Source organism: Anolis carolinensis, unplaced genomic scaffold, assembly GCF_035594765.1.
Source record: "Anolis carolinensis isolate JA03-04 unplaced genomic scaffold, rAnoCar3.1.pri scaffold_21, whole genome shotgun sequence".
NCBI classification, from domain to species: Eukaryota; Metazoa; Chordata; class Lepidosauria; order Squamata; family Dactyloidae; genus Anolis; species Anolis carolinensis.
Genome location: NW_026943831.1, coordinates 1,467,692 through 1,485,051, shown reverse-complemented (window position 1 = coordinate 1,485,051; position 17,360 = coordinate 1,467,692). Strand labels below are relative to the sequence as shown.

General features: G+C 41.8%; 2 protein-coding genes across 6 annotated transcripts in view; both read left to right on the top strand.

Annotated features, from left to right (window-relative positions):
* The window catches only part of LOC103281761 (zinc finger protein 239), a 54,881-nt gene that overhangs the window by 12,650 nt on the left and 24,871 nt on the right, over positions 1 to 17,360 (top strand). For 2 of the 3 annotated variants that reach the window (XM_016998836.2, XM_016998837.2), the window contains exon 2: positions 427 to 11,433. In XM_016998836.2, coding sequence (XP_016854325.2) covers positions 710 to 1,786 — 1,077 coding nt within the window. In that variant the 5' untranslated portion in view covers positions 427 to 709 and the 3' untranslated portion in view covers positions 1,787 to 11,433. Of the gene's footprint in view, positions 1 to 426; positions 11,434 to 17,360 lie in introns of those variants that run through there. The other variant, XR_010001479.1, reaches the window with a different exon arrangement.
* LOC134292305 (zinc finger protein 850-like) overlaps positions 1 to 17,360 on the top strand; it is an 85,265-nt gene that overhangs the window by 46,841 nt on the left and 21,064 nt on the right. The window contains exon 1 of one of the 3 annotated variants that reach the window (XM_062966480.1): positions 11,914 to 12,403. The exons of 1 other annotated variant lie outside the window; for it this stretch is intronic. The gene's annotated coding sequence lies outside the window, so the exon portion shown is untranslated. Of the gene's footprint in view, positions 1 to 11,913; positions 12,404 to 17,360 lie in introns of those variants that run through there. One more of the 3 variants, XM_062966481.1, reaches the window with a different exon arrangement.

Sequence of the window (17,360 nt, the reverse complement as noted above, 5' to 3'; positions counted from 1 at the left end):
GTGGCACCTGCGGGGGGGGGATTATTATTATTATTATCATTACATTGAGAAAGCAGCCATCTTGGATATTGGGAGAAAGGATTCCTTAAGAAGTCAGCCATCTTGGATATTGGCAGGAGGAATATAATGAGAGGCTGGCCATCTTACATATTGAGAGGGAGGAATATATTAATAAGTTGACTAACGCGGATATTAATAGAAGAATTCATTGAGAAGTCAGCCCCCTTGAATATTGTGATTCATTAAGTAGTCTGCCATCTTGGATATTGGGAGAATGAGACATGAAGAAGTCACCATCTTGGATATCAGGAAAAGGCAGCTATCCTAAGTATTGGGAGAGGAAATATGGAGAGGGCGGCCGTCTTGAATATTGAGAGAGGAACGGATAGATTAATAAGTCTGGTTTTCGTCTCCTTTGTCTGGCAGGTACCTCTGAATGAACCTTGTGAAGAAGATCCTGTGAGAGCTTTGCCCTAGGATGTCTTAGGACTGAAATGAAGGGTCACTGCACTGGCACAAACAAGGAATAAGTAGGAGAAAGGCATATTTCAAGCGATATACTTGAAGGAAAGGGAAGATTGTGCTGTTAAAAGAGGGGCTTGGGGACGAGACCAGAAGGCTACGGCAATATAAAAACCAAGAAGAGGAAATCTTGTGTTGTTCATATCTGTGACCTTCTGGCATAATATTTTAATCACAAATCAAAAGAATGGAAAATCTTCATCCCTGTTCCACATCCACATCTCATACAGAGGAGAAGCTGCATAAGTGTATGGACTGTGGGAAATGTTTCATGCATAGAAGTTCTCTTACTAAACATCAGGAAACTCACGCAGGAGAGAAGCCATATACATGTCTGGAATGTGGAAAGAGCTTCAGTCAGAGTGCACAGTGGAGTTCCCATCAAAGGACCCACACAGGAGAGAAGCCATATACATGCACGGACTGTGGAAAGAGCTTCTGTGAGAGTGGACAGCTGTGTTCCCATCAAAGGACCCACACAGGGGAGAAGCCATATACATGTCTGGAATGTGGAAAGAGCTTCAGTCGGAGTGACAGTCTGCGTTCCCATCAAAGGACCCACACAGGAGAGAAGCCGTATCAATGCACAGAATGTGGAAAGAGCTTCCGTCAGAGTGGACAGCTGAGCCTCCATCAAAGCATGCACACAGGGGAGAAGCCATACCAGTGCATGGAATGTGGAAAGAGCTTCAGTTTGAGTGGACACCTGAGCCTCCATCAAAGGACCCACTCAGGGGAGAAGCCACATAAATGCAAAGAATGTGGAAAGAGCTTCAGTCACAGTGGAACCCTGTATTCCCATCAAAGGACCCACACAGGGGAGAAGCCATATCAATGCATGGAATGTGGAAAGAGCTTCATTTGGAGTAGAGATTTGCGTTGCCATCAAAGGACACACACAGGGGAGAAGCCATATCAATGCATGGAATGTGGAAAGAGCTTCAGTCGGAGTGGAGATCTGCGTTCCCATGAAAGGATCCACACAGGGGAGAAGCCGTATCAATGCACAGAATGTGGAAAGAGCTTCAGTAAAAGTGGATATCTGCGTTCCCATCAAAAGACCCACGCAGCAGAGCAGCCGTATAAATGCATGTTTTGTGGAAAGGGCTTCAGTCAAAGTGGACTGCTGCGTTCCCATCAAATGATCCACACAGGGGAGAAGCCGTATCAGTGCACGGAATGTGGAAAGAGCTTCATTCAGAGAGGAAACCTGCGTTCCCATCAAAGGATCCACACACGGTTAGAGGAAGAGACCTGCATTTGAATTTCCTATTCTTCTTTTTAAAAATCCCCCAGACACGAGTCCCATCCCTCCATAGGCAGGCAAGTAATGGGAGAATGGTCTTGATCAGTCATGGGTGGGGGTCCCAGGGCTCTCTGTGCTTCCGACCCATGCCCAGCCCAATCTACCAAGTAGTGTAGTCGGCGGCGGTGATAACGAGAGTCCAAACTCCACCACAGCTGGGAAGAAGCCAAGTCTTTATCATCAGAGACTCACAGAAATGCTGAACTATCTAATGTATGCGAACTGCTGGGACCATCGGCAGGACTCATTTTCTAGCATTTAGAGACACTGAACAAAAAGTTGGATCACTTGTTTGCAGGTGTGTTCCTGAATTGCAAAGAACCCAGCGGACAAATCATGCACCTGGGACACAGGTGAGGAAGAAGCCTCACGTCTTAAGGAGGAGAACTGGTCAATTGGGGGGGGGGGGGGCAGGGGAGGGACCGAGGTGGGCTGAACGTGGAATACAACGGTTTCTGTGAGGGGAAGGGGAGAGATCGCAGGAGATACAGAGTACTCAAGGGTCATGTGGAAGTGGTACAAGAGGAACCTAGATGAACAGAGCGAGGCTCAGATGGCCGGCAAGACTGGCCATTACAACATCAACATGGGATTTTACAACCTAATAAGCTGGCTCTTGAAGTCTCGGACTCCCTTTCAAATAAGGGCAGGTGGGCTTCAATGAGAGCTGCAAAGATGTCCCTGGGACAGATCCTAAGGACGCGGCCTACGGATGTCAAAATTGGTTCCATCAAGCGGCTCCGCAGAGACTATTATAATCACATCTCCCACCTGCCAATTACATTCGATGACGCAACTATATCGAAGGGGGTGTTTGCATGTAAACCATTGCTGAATTATTGGGGTGACCGTATAGGGAGCGTTGTCCGGCCTCAGTTGCCCGGCCACTCGTTGCTGGACTTCAGATAGGCCCCCAAAAGAAAGGGATATTGAATTGCCCCCAGAGCGCCCCAGAGTCGTCCCCACACACTCGAGTGAAGGGTCCGGATCCCTCGCTAGCACCCCAAGTTCCGGGCAAGAAGAACGCCAGCCCTTGCCCTTAGAACAAGGGCCCCGACAAGGACTCCATCCATCTCCTTTGCCTTGTATTTACAAGAATTCCCCCCCCCCCGGTGAGCCCCCTCCCTAGAATACCCTCCGGTCCCTCGGCATCTGAGAGCTGAACCTCCCCCTCAAGCCCATCGCCCTCCAACCCTCCACAAGTCACCATCCGGGGGGGAGGGAGGGGAGTTCTGAGACCTGGGGACCCCCGTTGAGGTCGTGCTGGGGAGAGGGAGACGTGGTCAAGCGTGCCATCCCAGGGAGAAGCGCAACAGAGTTCTTCCACAACACCGTCACGGTCATCCCACCCCTGACTCAGATTGAACCTCAGATTGACTCGGATAAGGAAAGAGGGACTCAGGTTCAAAATCTCCCCGAAAGGCCTGTATCTTTGGAGGATGAGGAGCAGAGGGTGCAGGTTCAGTTCCCACAGGGAGGGTTGGAGTGGATGACCCAGAAGCCCCTGAAGCCGGCCAGGTGACCACGGACATGGGAGCGGAGGAAGGGAGGGTGGAAGGTTCCCAGCTTCATAATGAGTCTCAGCGAAATAATGAGCAAGCTGGCCTTGATGAGACGGGCTCCTTGGATAGGGCTGAGCGTTTGGAATTGAGGGTTCGGCGTAGTGTGAGAATCGCAAACAGAAGGGAACCGGGACTCAAAAAGATCTTGTCGTGGGTGTCTACTACAGACCTCCGAGTCAGGATGAAGGACTTGATGAAGCCTTCTGTCAACAGCTGACCAAACAGGCACAAAGAAGAGATATAGTAGTCATGGGCGATTTCAATTATCCCGATATCTGCTGGAAAACAAACTCAGCCAAGAGTACAAAGTCCAACAAATTCCTCACTTGCCTTGCAGACAATTTTATGGTCCAGAAGGTAGAAGAGGCAACAAGGGGATCAGCAACTCTTGATCTAATCTTAACAAATGTGGAAGACCTGATCAATACAGTTGAAGTGGTTGGATCCTTAGGGACAAGTGACCATGAGCTTTTGCAGTTTGCAATACAAAGGAATGCTGAAACTAAGACAAGTCAAACACGCATTCTGGACTTTAAGAGAGCTGACTTCCAAAAAATGAAGGAATTACTGAGCGGCATTCCATGGACGCCGATATTAAAAAACAAGGGAGTTAAGGATGGATGGGAGTTTTTCAAAAGTGAAATACTCAAGGCGCAAATGCAAACAGTGCCAACGAAGAAGAAAAATAAGACAAGTGCAAAGAAGCCAGAATGGATGTCCAAAGAACTTCTAACCGAGCTAAAGCTCAAAAGTGACATGCACAAGAAGTGGAAAAGGGGAGAAATCACCAAAGAAGAATTCAAACGTATAGCCAACACCTGTAGGGAAAAGGTTCGCAAGGCTAAAGCGCAAAATGAGCTCAGGCTTGCCAGGGACATAAAAAACAACAAAAAAGGCTTTTTTGCTTACGTTGGTAGAAAAAGGAAGAAAAAGGAGGCGATAGGGCCTCTGCAAGGAGAAGATGGGGTGATGGCGACAGGGGACAGGGAAAAGGCAGAACTACTTAATGCCTTCTTTGCCTCAGTCTTCTCACAAAAAGAAAGCCATCTTCAACCTCAGCAACACGGAATGGACGAAAGATTGGGGGAAATCCAACCCCAAATAGGGAAACAAGTTGTCCAGGAACACCTGGCCACTCTAAACGAATTCAAGTCCCCAGGGCCAGATCAGCTACATCCAAGAGTACTGAAGGAACTAGCGGAAGTTATTTCAGAACCATTGGCAATTATCTTTGAGAGTTCTTGGAGAACGGGAGAAGTCCCAGCAGATTGGAGGAGGGCGAATGTGGTCCCTATCTTCAAGAAGGGAAAAAAGAACGACCCAAGCAATTACCGTCCGGTCAGCCTCACATCGATACCAGGCAAGATTCTGGAAAAGATCATTAAGGAAGTGGTCTACGAACACTTAGAAACAAATGCGGTCATTGCTAATAGTCAACACGGATTTACCAAAAACAAGTCATGCCAGACTAATCTGATCTCTTTTTTCGATAGAGTTACGAGTTGGGTCGATACAGGGAATGCTGTGGATGTAGCGTACCTGGATTTCAGTAAGGCCTTCGACAAAGTCCCCCACGACCTTCTGGCAAACAAACTAGTAAAATGTGGGCTAGACAAAACTACGGTTAGGTGGATCTGTAATTGGCTAAGTGAACGAACCCAAGGGGTGCGCACCAATGCATCGTCTTCATCTTGGAAAGAAGTCACGAGTGGAGTGCCACAAGCAGGGCTCCGTCCTGGGCCCGGTTCTGTTCAACATCTTTATTAACGACTTAGACGAAGGGTTAGAAGGCACGATCATCAAGTTTGCAGACGACACCAAACTGGGAGGGAGAGCCAACACTCCAGAAGACAGGAGCAGAATTCAAAACGATCTTGACAGACTAGAGCAGGGGTCCCCAAACTAAGGCCCGGGGCCCTCCAAGGTCATTTACCTGGCCCCCACCCTCAGTTTTATAATATAATATTTTTATATCAGTTTTAATAATATAATATATTGTATATACATATAATATTATGTTATACAATAGAATACTAATAGTAATACCATATAATAATATTAATTATATGTTATATATTACATATTATATAATAGCATAGTGGTATAGTTCAATATCTATATATATAAAAGAGTGATGGCATCACGGCGACTCACAAAACAACAAAAGTACAGGCCCCTCAACCTCAAAATTTGACAACACAACCCATCATCCATGCCTCAAGGTTGATACAACAAAAAGAAAAGAAAAATAAAGTCCTAATTAGAGGGAGAGCAATAATTTTTTTTATCCAATTGCTGCCAGTTTAGAGGGCTAATCTCTGCCCACTTGGTTGCCTAGCAACCAAGGAACAGCCAGGGTTCAGTTAGGGGACAGGCCGATTTAGGCCTCACTTAGACTTCTGCTGCCCTGCAGACTAGGACACGGAACAATGGCTTCAAACTACAGGAAAGGAGATTCCACCTGAACATCAGGAAGAACTTCCTCACTGTGAGAGCTGTTCGACAGTGGAACTCTCTCCCCGGGGCCGTGGTGGAGGCTCCTTCCTTGGAGGCTTTTAAGCAGAAGCTGGATGGCCATCTGTCGGGGGTGCTTTGAATGTGATTTCCTGCTTCTTAGCAGGGGGTTGGACTAGATGGCCCATGTGGTCTCTTCCAACTCTACTATTCTATGATTCTATGATTCTATGATTCTTCCACAGATTATCTAATTTGCACTGGATTATATGGCAGTGTAGACTCAAGGCCCTTCAACACAGCTATATAACCCATTTATAATCTTATTTTATCTGCTTTGCACTGGATTATCTTGACTCCACACTGCCATATAATCCACCTCAGTGTGCATTTTATACAGCTGTGAAGAAGGAGCCTCATATAATCCAGTTCTGAGCAGATAATATAAGATTATCAATATAGAGTAGAGTCTCACTTATCCAACGTAAACAGGCCGGCAGGATAAGTGAATATGTTGGATAATAAGAACGGATTCAGGAAAAGCCAATTAAACATCAAATTAGGTAATCATTATACAAATTAAGCACCAAAACATCATATTATACAACAAATTTGACAGAAAAGGTAGTTCCATGCGCAGTAATGCTATGTAGTATTTACAGTAGAGTCTCACTTATCCAACACTCGCTTATCCAACGTTCTGGATTATCCAACACATTTTTGTAGTCAATGCTTTCAATATATCATGATATTTTGGTGCTAAATTCATAAGTACAGTAATTACTATATAGCATTACTGTGTACTGAACTACTTTTTCTGACAAATTTGTTGTCTAACATGATGTTTTGGTGCTTAATTTGTAAAATCATAACTTAATTTGATGTTTAATAGGGTTATCCTTAATTCCTCATTATCCAACATATTCGCTTATCCAACGTTCTGCCGGCCCATTTATGTTGGATAAGTGAGACTCTACTGTACTGTATTTACAAATTTACCACTAAAATATCACAATGAATTTAAAACACTGACTACAAAAACATTGATTATGAAAAGGCAGACTGCGTTGGATAATCCAGAACATTGTATAAGCGAATGTTGGATAAGTGAGATTCTTCTTTAATATGAAATAATTACTGGGATAGAATAATGCAGAACAATATAATCTCTAAAACCAGGACAGGAAATAAACGGGAATTCCACACAGGAAACAATCAGGGCCAGCTAACACCTCCCAACAAAGTATTCCCATCATCAAAGTCTGGCACATCCTCTGTTTTCTCAGGGCCACAGACAGTAGAAGCACATAAAATATCGCAAACAACACCACTCTGAAAACAAGGGAATTCCAGACAGGAAACAATCAGGGCCAGCTAACACCTCCCAACAAAAAATTCACTCAGGGAGGAAACAGCCAGGCTTTAAAGCTCCAAGGCCATTACATGCTAATCATTTTCCCTAATTGCAGCATTCATACTTGCCTCCAACAAACAAAAAAAACCAATCAGAAATATTGTATATTCACAACCTTTAGGAAATAATATCCCCTGATGGCGCAGCGTGATAAAACACTGAGCTGCTGAACTTCTGGACCGAAAGGCCACAGGTTTGAATTGGGGGAGCGGAGAGAGCCCCCACTGTTAGCCCCAGCTTCTGCCAACCCAGAAGTTCAAAAACATGTAAATGTGAGTGCATCAATAGGTACTGCTCCGGCGGGAAGGTAACGCCGCTCCATGCAGTCATCCCACATGACTTTGGAGGAGTCTACGGACAACGCCGGCTCTTCGGCTTAGAAATGGAGATGAGCACCAACCTCCAGAGTCAGACACGACTGGACTTAATGTCTGGGGAAAACCTTTACCCTTGACCTTAACTACCACCAATTCCTCAAGACTTTATTTCCCAGACCACCAGACTTCGCCACAGCAACGCGTGGCCGGGCACATCTAGTAGTAATATATAATGCTAATATTGTGTTATGCTAATAATATAATATTTTGTATGTACATACAGCGGCTCTGAGTCCCCTTCGGGGTTAGAAGGGTGGGATATAAATGTAATAAATAAATGCAGTAAATAAATAAATAATTTTAGACTTAGGCTCGCCCAAAGTCTGAAATGACTTAAAGACACACAACAACAACAACAATCCTAATTAACTTGACTATCTCATTGGCCAGTAGCAGGCCCACACTTTCCATTGAAATCCTGATAGGTTTATGTTGGTTAAAATTGTTTTCATTTTTAAATATTGTATTTTTTTTTAGTTGTTGTTGTTGTTGCACTACAAATAAGACATGTGCAGTATGCATAGGAATTTGTTTTGTTTTTTTAAAATGATAATTCGGCCCCTCAACAGTCTGAAGGATTGTGGACCGGCCCTCTGCTTCAAAAGTTTGGGGACCCCTGGACTAGAGAGATGGGCCGAAACTAACACAATGAAGTTTAACAGGGACAAATGCAAGATACTTCACTTTGGCAGAAAAAAATGGAATGCAAAGAGACAGAATGGGGGACGATGCCTGGCTTGACAGCAGTGTGTGCGAAAAAGACCTTGGAGTCCTCGTGGGGAACAAGTTAAACATGAGCCAGCAATGTGATGCGGCAGCTAAAAAAGCCAACGGGATTCTGTCCTGCATCAATAGGGGAAGAGCGTCTAGATCCAGGGAAGTCCTGCTCCCCCTTATTCTATTCTGCCTTGGTCAGACCACACCTGGAATCACACTGTGTCCAATTTTGGGCACCACAGTTGAAGGGAGATGTTGACAAGCTTGGAAAGCGTCCAGAGGAGGGCGACTAAAATGATGAAGGGTCTGGAGAACAAGCCCTATGAGGAGCGGCTTAAAGAGCTGGGCATGTTTAGCCTGCAGAAGAGAAGGCTGAGAGGAGACATGAGAGCCATGTACAACTATGTGAGGGGAAGTCCTAGGGAGGAGGGAGGGAGCTTGTTTTCTGCTGCCCTGCAGACTAGGACGCAAGGGAACAAGGGCTTCAAACTACAGGAAAGGAAGGAGATTCCACCTGAACATCAGGAAGAACTTCCTCACCGTGAGAAGGGCTGTTCGACAGTGGAACTCTCTCCCCGGGGCCGTGGTGGAGGCTCCTTCCTTGGAGGCTTTTAAGCAGAGGCTGGATGGCCATCTGTCGGGGGTGCGATTTCCTGCTTCTTGGCAGGGGGTTGGACTGGATGGCCCATGAGGTCTCTTCCAACTCTACTATTCTATGATTCTATAAGGGAGGTGAGGGGGCAGAGAAATGCCTTCATGTCTTGCAAAGAGTGCTAAAAGGGGTGCGTTCGGGGAAAAGTCTTTGTCAAAGCAACTTTCTCGTGACCGGAGAAGCAAGCTACAGTTTCCCTGCTGTGCTTTGGATTATCATTGCAGCCCATGTATCCATGTTCCTTGGAATTGCCATGCTCTCTTTGGATGTTGTTTATTCCTTGTGAGTTCCTGACTTACATCCCAAGACTATATTTGTAACTGACTTTTGGTGCTTTACTTTGCTTTTTGAAGAACTTTTTGCTATCTATCGTTAATAAACTAAAAGGACTCAAACCTGCCGTGGAGTTTGTGTGTTAGAGCAAGGTGAATCAAGGCCGAGGTGCGACAACCCCGAACAGAAGACCAGGTCTGGAGTGTAAGTAAGTAAAACTTTATTTATATTCTGCTCTATCTCCCCGAAGGGACTCGGGGCAGTTTCCAATCATAAAACAACAATGTACACCACATAGCCAGTATAATAAAACACATGATTAAAATGAGGTAAAACTATACTGTTAAAATAAACAATAAATAGCAGTTACAACAAACCTCAATCGAGGGGATGGGGATCATTAGACCAAATGTATTAACATAGTCCGTTTAGGGATAAGTGAGTCTTATACGGTATACCAGAGTAATGTCACACCTCAGCCTTGATTCACCTTGCTCTAACACACAAAAACTGTATAGCAGGTTTAAGTCTTTTCGGTTTATTAAAGATAGATAGTAAAAAGTTCTTCAAAAAGCAAAAGTATAATATCAAAAGTCAGTTACAAAATATAATCTTGAAATATAAATCAGAAACTCACAAGGAATAAACAATGTCCAAAAGAAAGCATGGCAGTCTATGGATACATAGACTGCAAGATAATCCAAAACATGGCAGGAAAACTAGAGCTTGCGTCTCCGGTGAAAGAAAGTTGCTTTGACAACAGCTTCTTCCCAAACGTCCCCTTTTAACACTCTTTGCAAAACATGAAAACATTCCTTTGCCCTCTCGGCTCCCCCGCCTGTTCGCAAGTCTAGTACTACGCCGTACCCTCAATTCCAAACACTCAGCCCTATCTAAGGAGCCCATCTCATCAAGGCCAGCTTGCTCGTTATTTCACTGAGACTCATTAGGAAGCTGGGAACCTTCCACCCTCCCTTCCTCCACTCCCATGTCCGTGGTCACCTGGCCGGCTTCAGGGGCTTCTGGGTCATCCACTCCAACCCTCCCTGTGGGAAACTGGACCTGCACCCTCTGCTCCTCATCTTCCAAAGTTACAGGCCTTTGGGGGAGATTCTTGTTAAGACTTAACTTTATGCTTGCAGAGTCTCAGCGCCTTCCAGTAGCTTACATCTGTTCAGTACTTTCAGTCTGCTTCCATAGTAGACTCTTGAGCACATGCCCGGCCATTGTCAGTTTTTACTACTGTCTTTCCCCCAGTCTAGATGATATTACGGACTCACCACAGAACGTAGTATCTTGTCCAAGTAGTAGTAGGTTTAATTACATATAGGCGTCACGACATCAAAAAGGAAAGGAAAGGGGGGAGAAAATACACTGAATATGATTCTTTATATACAATACAATTACTCATAGTAATCATTGATTGGTTACCAACTAATTAACCCAACCCAAACTCAGGATTGCATCATTGACAATCACCTGGAGTAGGCCCAAACACATTCCCCAAATGATTCCCAATAGAAGCCCATTAGCAGTGCATGACTCAGTACATTGTAAAACCTAACAATTCTGAACACGAACCCCTGTGTCCTCATCAGAGTCAACCCTAGATTCACGCTGAGTCACAACAAGTAGATCACTCAGAAACCTGTGTGTCCATCCAGCGCTGTAGGTGGGGCCAGGGACCCTTTGGGACAGACCCACGGTTGTCAAGGCGGCTGTGAAGTCCTGAGTCTCAACTGGCCATTGGACCCCAACACCGGGCCCGAGACCCCCCCTCCCGGGCCGGCTCAGGTGGGGAGACGGTTGGGTGGACGGCACACCAACAAAACCCCTGTTCTGCCCCCCCCCCCCCCCCCCCCGAGATAGACACACATTGTATTATTACGGGCTACACCAGGACACACTTCGCTGTGGCTTAGTATTTATTTATTTGCAGTATTTATATCCCGCCTTCCTCTCCCCCGAGGGGACTCAAAGCGGGTCGTATGAGAGGTCCTGAATCTGAAAGTAAATAACAGTCTTGCAGCAATCGTAGATTCACCGAGAAAACACATCATTCCATCCAATGCCCTGCCTTGCATTGCTGTGTCTCTGTGGAGTGAATGGAAACGAGGGAAAAAGAGGGTTTTAACCATAAATCATGTTTTATTGTATTGCTGGTGGTTTGTCTTTTCTGACGGGTTCCCGACTCTGGCGCATGCGACGTATAACTGCCCACGAGAGAAGCCTTTGTTTTCTAATTCCAACCGGCACACTGGCAAAGAGTGACCCTGCGCTTCATTGACAGTCATTGCGCACGCGAGGCGCCTTGGTCATTGAAGTCGTTTGGTGGGAATGAGTGGGATTCCCGGGACAATCACCCCCACTCCTGCCTGCATGTAGCGCTGGCTGTGTGGTCTCCGTGTGACAGGGTCGGTCCAGATCCGTTGTCGGCTGTGTTTTGTGCCCTCTGGACGAGGGTGAGCTCCACTCCTGTTCCCAAGGCCAACTCCAACTCCAATTATATTATTATATTCTATTTTTCTATTATTCTATTAATATATTTTATATTATTATATTATTATATTATATTATTATTCTATTATATTCCATTTTCATAGTATTCGAATATTATTATATTCTATTTTTCTATTATTCTATTAATATATTTTATATTATTATATCATTATATTATTATATTATATTATTATATTCTATTTTTCTATTATTCTATTAATATATTTTATATTATTATATTACATTATTATATTCTATTCTTTTCACATTACCTTCCTGTATTCCATTATTATTCTATTTTATTATCCTAGGATTATATTATTATCCTAGTCTATGATTGTATGAATGTATTTTATATCATTCTATTCCATTCTTCCGTTCTTTGTTTTATTATTCTATTATTTTCCCATTCATGGTTCTATTTCCGTATTGATTCCTATGACATTCTCTTCTTCTGATTCCTGGGAGGAGAAAGGGCAGAAGCCCCGCCCCCCGCCTTCGGGCGCCATCTTGGGGCCGGGCGGAAGTCCAGCGAGAGCGGGAGGCCTCCGCTTCCTAGAGGGGCGGCGCCACTTCCGGGCAGTTCCTCGAGGGCGGCGGAGAGCTGAGGAGAGCGGGAGGCGGCAGGTGAGGCGGCCTCGGGCCTTCCCTCGGGCCTTCCTTTGGACTACAACTCCCAGCCTTCCCGGCCACCCTCGGGCCCCTTCCTTTCCCCCCTCAGCCGCATCAGCGAGAAGGAAAGGGGCCCGAGGCCGGGGATGCTGGGAGTGGAAGCATTCTCTCCTGACGTTTCGCCCACCTCTATGGCAGGCCTCCGCAGAGGCGGTGAGGTCTCTTAGGAACGAGGCCAGTGGGGCTGATTTTTATCCCCGTGGAAGGATGTCCGGGGCGGGAGGAAGGACGAACCCGTGTCTGGTTGAGGGAAGCGTGTAGAGCGCAATCGGCCACCTTGATTGGCATTGAATAGCCTTGCAGATTCAAGGTCGGGCTGCTTCCTGCCTGGGGGAATCCTTGGTCGGGACGTGTTAGCTGGCCCTGATTGTTTCCTGCCTGGAATAATAATAATAATAAGTTTATTTGTATCCCGCCTCCATCTCCCCCGAAGGGGACTCGGGGCGGCTTACAGCAAAATCAAAATACAAACAATGATAAAATATAAAACATCAGGACAAAAACAACCAATAAAAAATATACACAATAATCCCCCTGTTTTCAGAGTGTTGTTCTTTCTTTATTGTCCTGATTTTAGAGATTTTTAAATACTGGGAGCCAGGCTTGGACATGAGAGCATGACTCGGCATTTTATATGGTTTTAATCTGATTGATTGATTGATGTATGTTTTAATTGCTTATATGTCTAGAGTGTTTATATTTGGATGAGGTGTGTTTTATTGTTTACCTGTGCGGCATTGAATTCTTCCCGGATTTGTAAGCCGCCTTGAGTCCCCTCCGGGGCCGAGAAAGGCCGGGTACAAATGAAGTAAGTAACTAAGTACATCAAAATAATATAATGTATATAAAGTAGTGATGATGATAATAATATAATATGAATAGTATAATAAAGTAATATGATTATAATAATATATATATATATATATATATATATATATATATATTGGTTATAATAATAATAAATAACATGAAATAAAGGAGAGGAAGAAGGAAGAAATAAAAGGGGAAGATATATATATATATATATTATATATTACTAGCTGTGCCCGGCCACGCGTTGCTGTGGCATTGTCTACTGGTGTTGGTGAGAAATTGTTGAGGTAGTAGTGGTATTGAATGTCTGTTGTATGGTTGTCTTTATGTTTAGTATGCACACTGAAGTGGATTATATGGCATTGTGGAGTCAAGATAATCCAGTTCAAAGCAGATAATATAAAATTCTAAATGGGTTATATAGATGTGTATATAGAGTCTACACTGCCATATAATCCAGTTAAAATATGATAATCTGTGGAAGAGGCCTAAGTGAGGCCTAACTGTGCCTGTCCCCTGGACTGAGTAGGTTGCTAGGAGACCAAGTGGGCGGAGTTTAGCCTTCAAACTGGCAGCAATTGGATAAAAACTATTATTCCTCTCCCTGTAATTAGGACTTTATTTTTCTTTTCTTTTTGTTGTATCAACCTAGAGCCGTGAATGATGGGTTTTGTTGTCAAATTTCAAGGTTGGGGGGCCTGTAGTTTTGTTGTTTTGTCCGCTGCCCTGATGCCATCACTCTTTTATATATATATATATATATATATATATATATATATATATATACACACACACACACACACACACACACGCACACTACCTGTGCCCGGCCACGCGTTGCTGTGGTGAAGTCTGGTGGTATGGGAAATAAAGTACTGAGGAATTGGTGGTAGTTAAGGTCAAGGGTAAAGGTTTTCCCCTGACGTTAAGTCCAGTCGTGTCTGACTCGGGGGTTGGTGCTCATCTCCATTTCTAAGCCAAAGAGCCAGCGTTGTCCGTAGACTCCTCCAAGGTCATGTGGCCATAGGCATGACTGCATGGAACGCCATTACCTTCCCGCCAGAGCGGTACCTATTGATCTACTCACATTTGCATGTTTTTGAACTTTAGGGTTGGCAGAAGCTGGGGCTAACAGTGGGGGCTCACTCCGCTCCCCCAATTTGAACCTGCAACCTTGTGGTCCACAAGTTCAGCAGCTCAGCGCTTTAACACATTGTGCCATCAGGGGATATTATTTCCTAAAGCTAGTTAATGTACAATATTTCTGATTGTTCCTTTTTTGTTTGTTTGTTGGAGGCAAGTATGAATGCTGCAATTAGGAAAATGATCAGCATGTAATGGCCTTTCAGCTTGAGGCTCAGGTGTCGGCGGTGGCCGGGAGGGCCTTCGCACAACTCAAACTTGTGCGCCAACTGCGACCATACCTCGTGAAGTCTGACTTGACCACGGTGGTGCATGCCTTAGTTACAATCAGTGACAATCCATCGAGGGGGTAATATGGTAATATTATTAGCATAGCTCAATATAAGCATTAAATTACTGTATTGTACTATATCATTATTTGGTAAGATTGTTAGCATAGCAGAATATAAGCATTAAATTACTGTATTGCACTATATCATTCTATGGTAATATTATTAGCATAGCACAATATAGGCATTAAATTACTGTATTGTACTATATCATTATATGGTAATATTATTAGCATAGCACAATATAAGCATTAAATTACTGTATTGCACTATATCATTCTATGGTAATATTATTAGCATAGCACAATATAAGCATTAAATTACTGTATTGCACTATATCATTATATGGTAATATTATTAGCATAGCACAATATAAGCATTAAATTACTATATTGTAGTATATCATTATATGGTAATATTATTAGCATAGCACAATATAAGAATTAAATTACTGTATTGCACTATATCATTCTATGGAAATATTATTAGCCTAGCACAATATAGGCATTAAATTACTGTATTGTACTATATCATTATTTGGTAATATTGTTAGCATAGCAGAATATAAGCATTAAATTACTGTATTGCACTATATCATTCTATGGTAATATTATTAGCATAGCACAATATAGGCATTAAATTACTGTATTGTACTATATCATTATATGGTAATATTATTAGCATAGCACAATATAAGCATTAAATTACTGTATTGCACTATATCATTCTATGGTAATATTATTAGCATAGCACAATATAGGCATTAAATTACTATATTGTACTATATCATTATATGGTAATATTATTAGCATAGCACAATATAAGCATTAAATTACTATATTGTAGTATATCATTATATGGTAATATTATTAGCATAGCACAATATAAGAATTAAATTACTATATTGTAGTATATCATTATATGGTAATATTATTAGCATAGCACAATATAAGAATTAAATTACTGTATTGCACTATATCATTCTATGGAAATATTATTAGCCTAGCACAATATAGGCATTAAATTACTGTATTGTACTATATCATTATATGGTAATATTATTAGCATAGCAGAATATAAGCATTAAATTACTGTATTGCACTATATCATTCTATGGAAATATTATTAGCCTAGCACAATATAGGCATTAAATTACTGTATTGCACTATATCATTATATGGTAATATTATTAACATAGCAGAATATAAGCATTAAATTACTGTATTGCACTATATCATTATATGGTAATATTATTAGCATAGCACAATATAGGCATTAAATTACTGTATTGTACTATATCATTCTATGGTAATATTATTAGCATAGCACAATAGAAGCATTAAATTACTATATTGCACTATATCATTCTATGGTAATATTAGCATAGCACAATGTAGGCATTAAATTACTATATTGCACTATATCATTATATGGTAATATTATTAGCATAGCACAATATAAGCATTAAATTACTGTATTGCACTATATCATTATATGGTAATATTATTAGCATAGCACAATATAAGCATTAAATTACTATATTGTACTATATCATTATATGGTAATATTATTAGCATAGCACAATATAAGCATTAAATTACTGTATTGCACTATATCATTCTATGGAAATATTATTAGCCTAGCACAATATAGGCATTAAATTACTGTATTGCACTATATCATTATATGGTAATATTATTAGCATAGCACAATATAAGCATTAAATTACTGTATTGCACTATATCATTCTATGGTAATATTATTAGCATAGCACAATATAGGCATTAAATTACTATATTGTACTATATCATTCTATGGTAATATTATTAGCATAGCACAATATAGGCATTAAATTACTATATTGCACTATATCATTATATGGTAATATTATTAGCAAAGCACAATATAAGCATTCAATTACTGTATTGCACTATATCATTATATGGTAATATTATTAGCATAGCTCTATATAAGCATTAAATTACTGTATTGCACTATATCATTATATGGTAATATTATTAGCATAGCACAATATAAGCATTAAATTACTGTATTGCGCTATATCATTATATGGTAATATTATTAGCAAAGCACAATATAAGCATTAAATTACTATATTGTCTATATCATTATGTGGTAATATTAATAGCATAGCACAATATAAGCATTAAATTACTATATTGTACAATTCAGTGATGGCCAACCTATGACACGCGTGTCAGCACTGACACGCCTAGCCATTTTTGCTGACACGCTGCCGCCTGCATATTGATTGGTTGACTATGTCTTTTGTGGCCAAATTTGGTGTGATTTGGTCCAGTGGTTTTGTTGTTTACTCCATGGGAATTATGCACATTACATATATAATATCATTCTATTATTATTATATTATTATTGTAGTATATTATCATATTATTACTATTATATTATTCATTATTCATGACTACATGAAACTAGAATAGAGAGAAATCAGCGTGGAAACTGCAAGAGGTACCATAGATTGTTGTACATAGAAATAAGGGTAGTAAATAGTTTTTGATTTATTAAATACAGTTATATATTACAATTATACATTTTTGTTCTTTAAACTATACATATTGCGAAATTATGTTTTTCTCTCTCGAAGT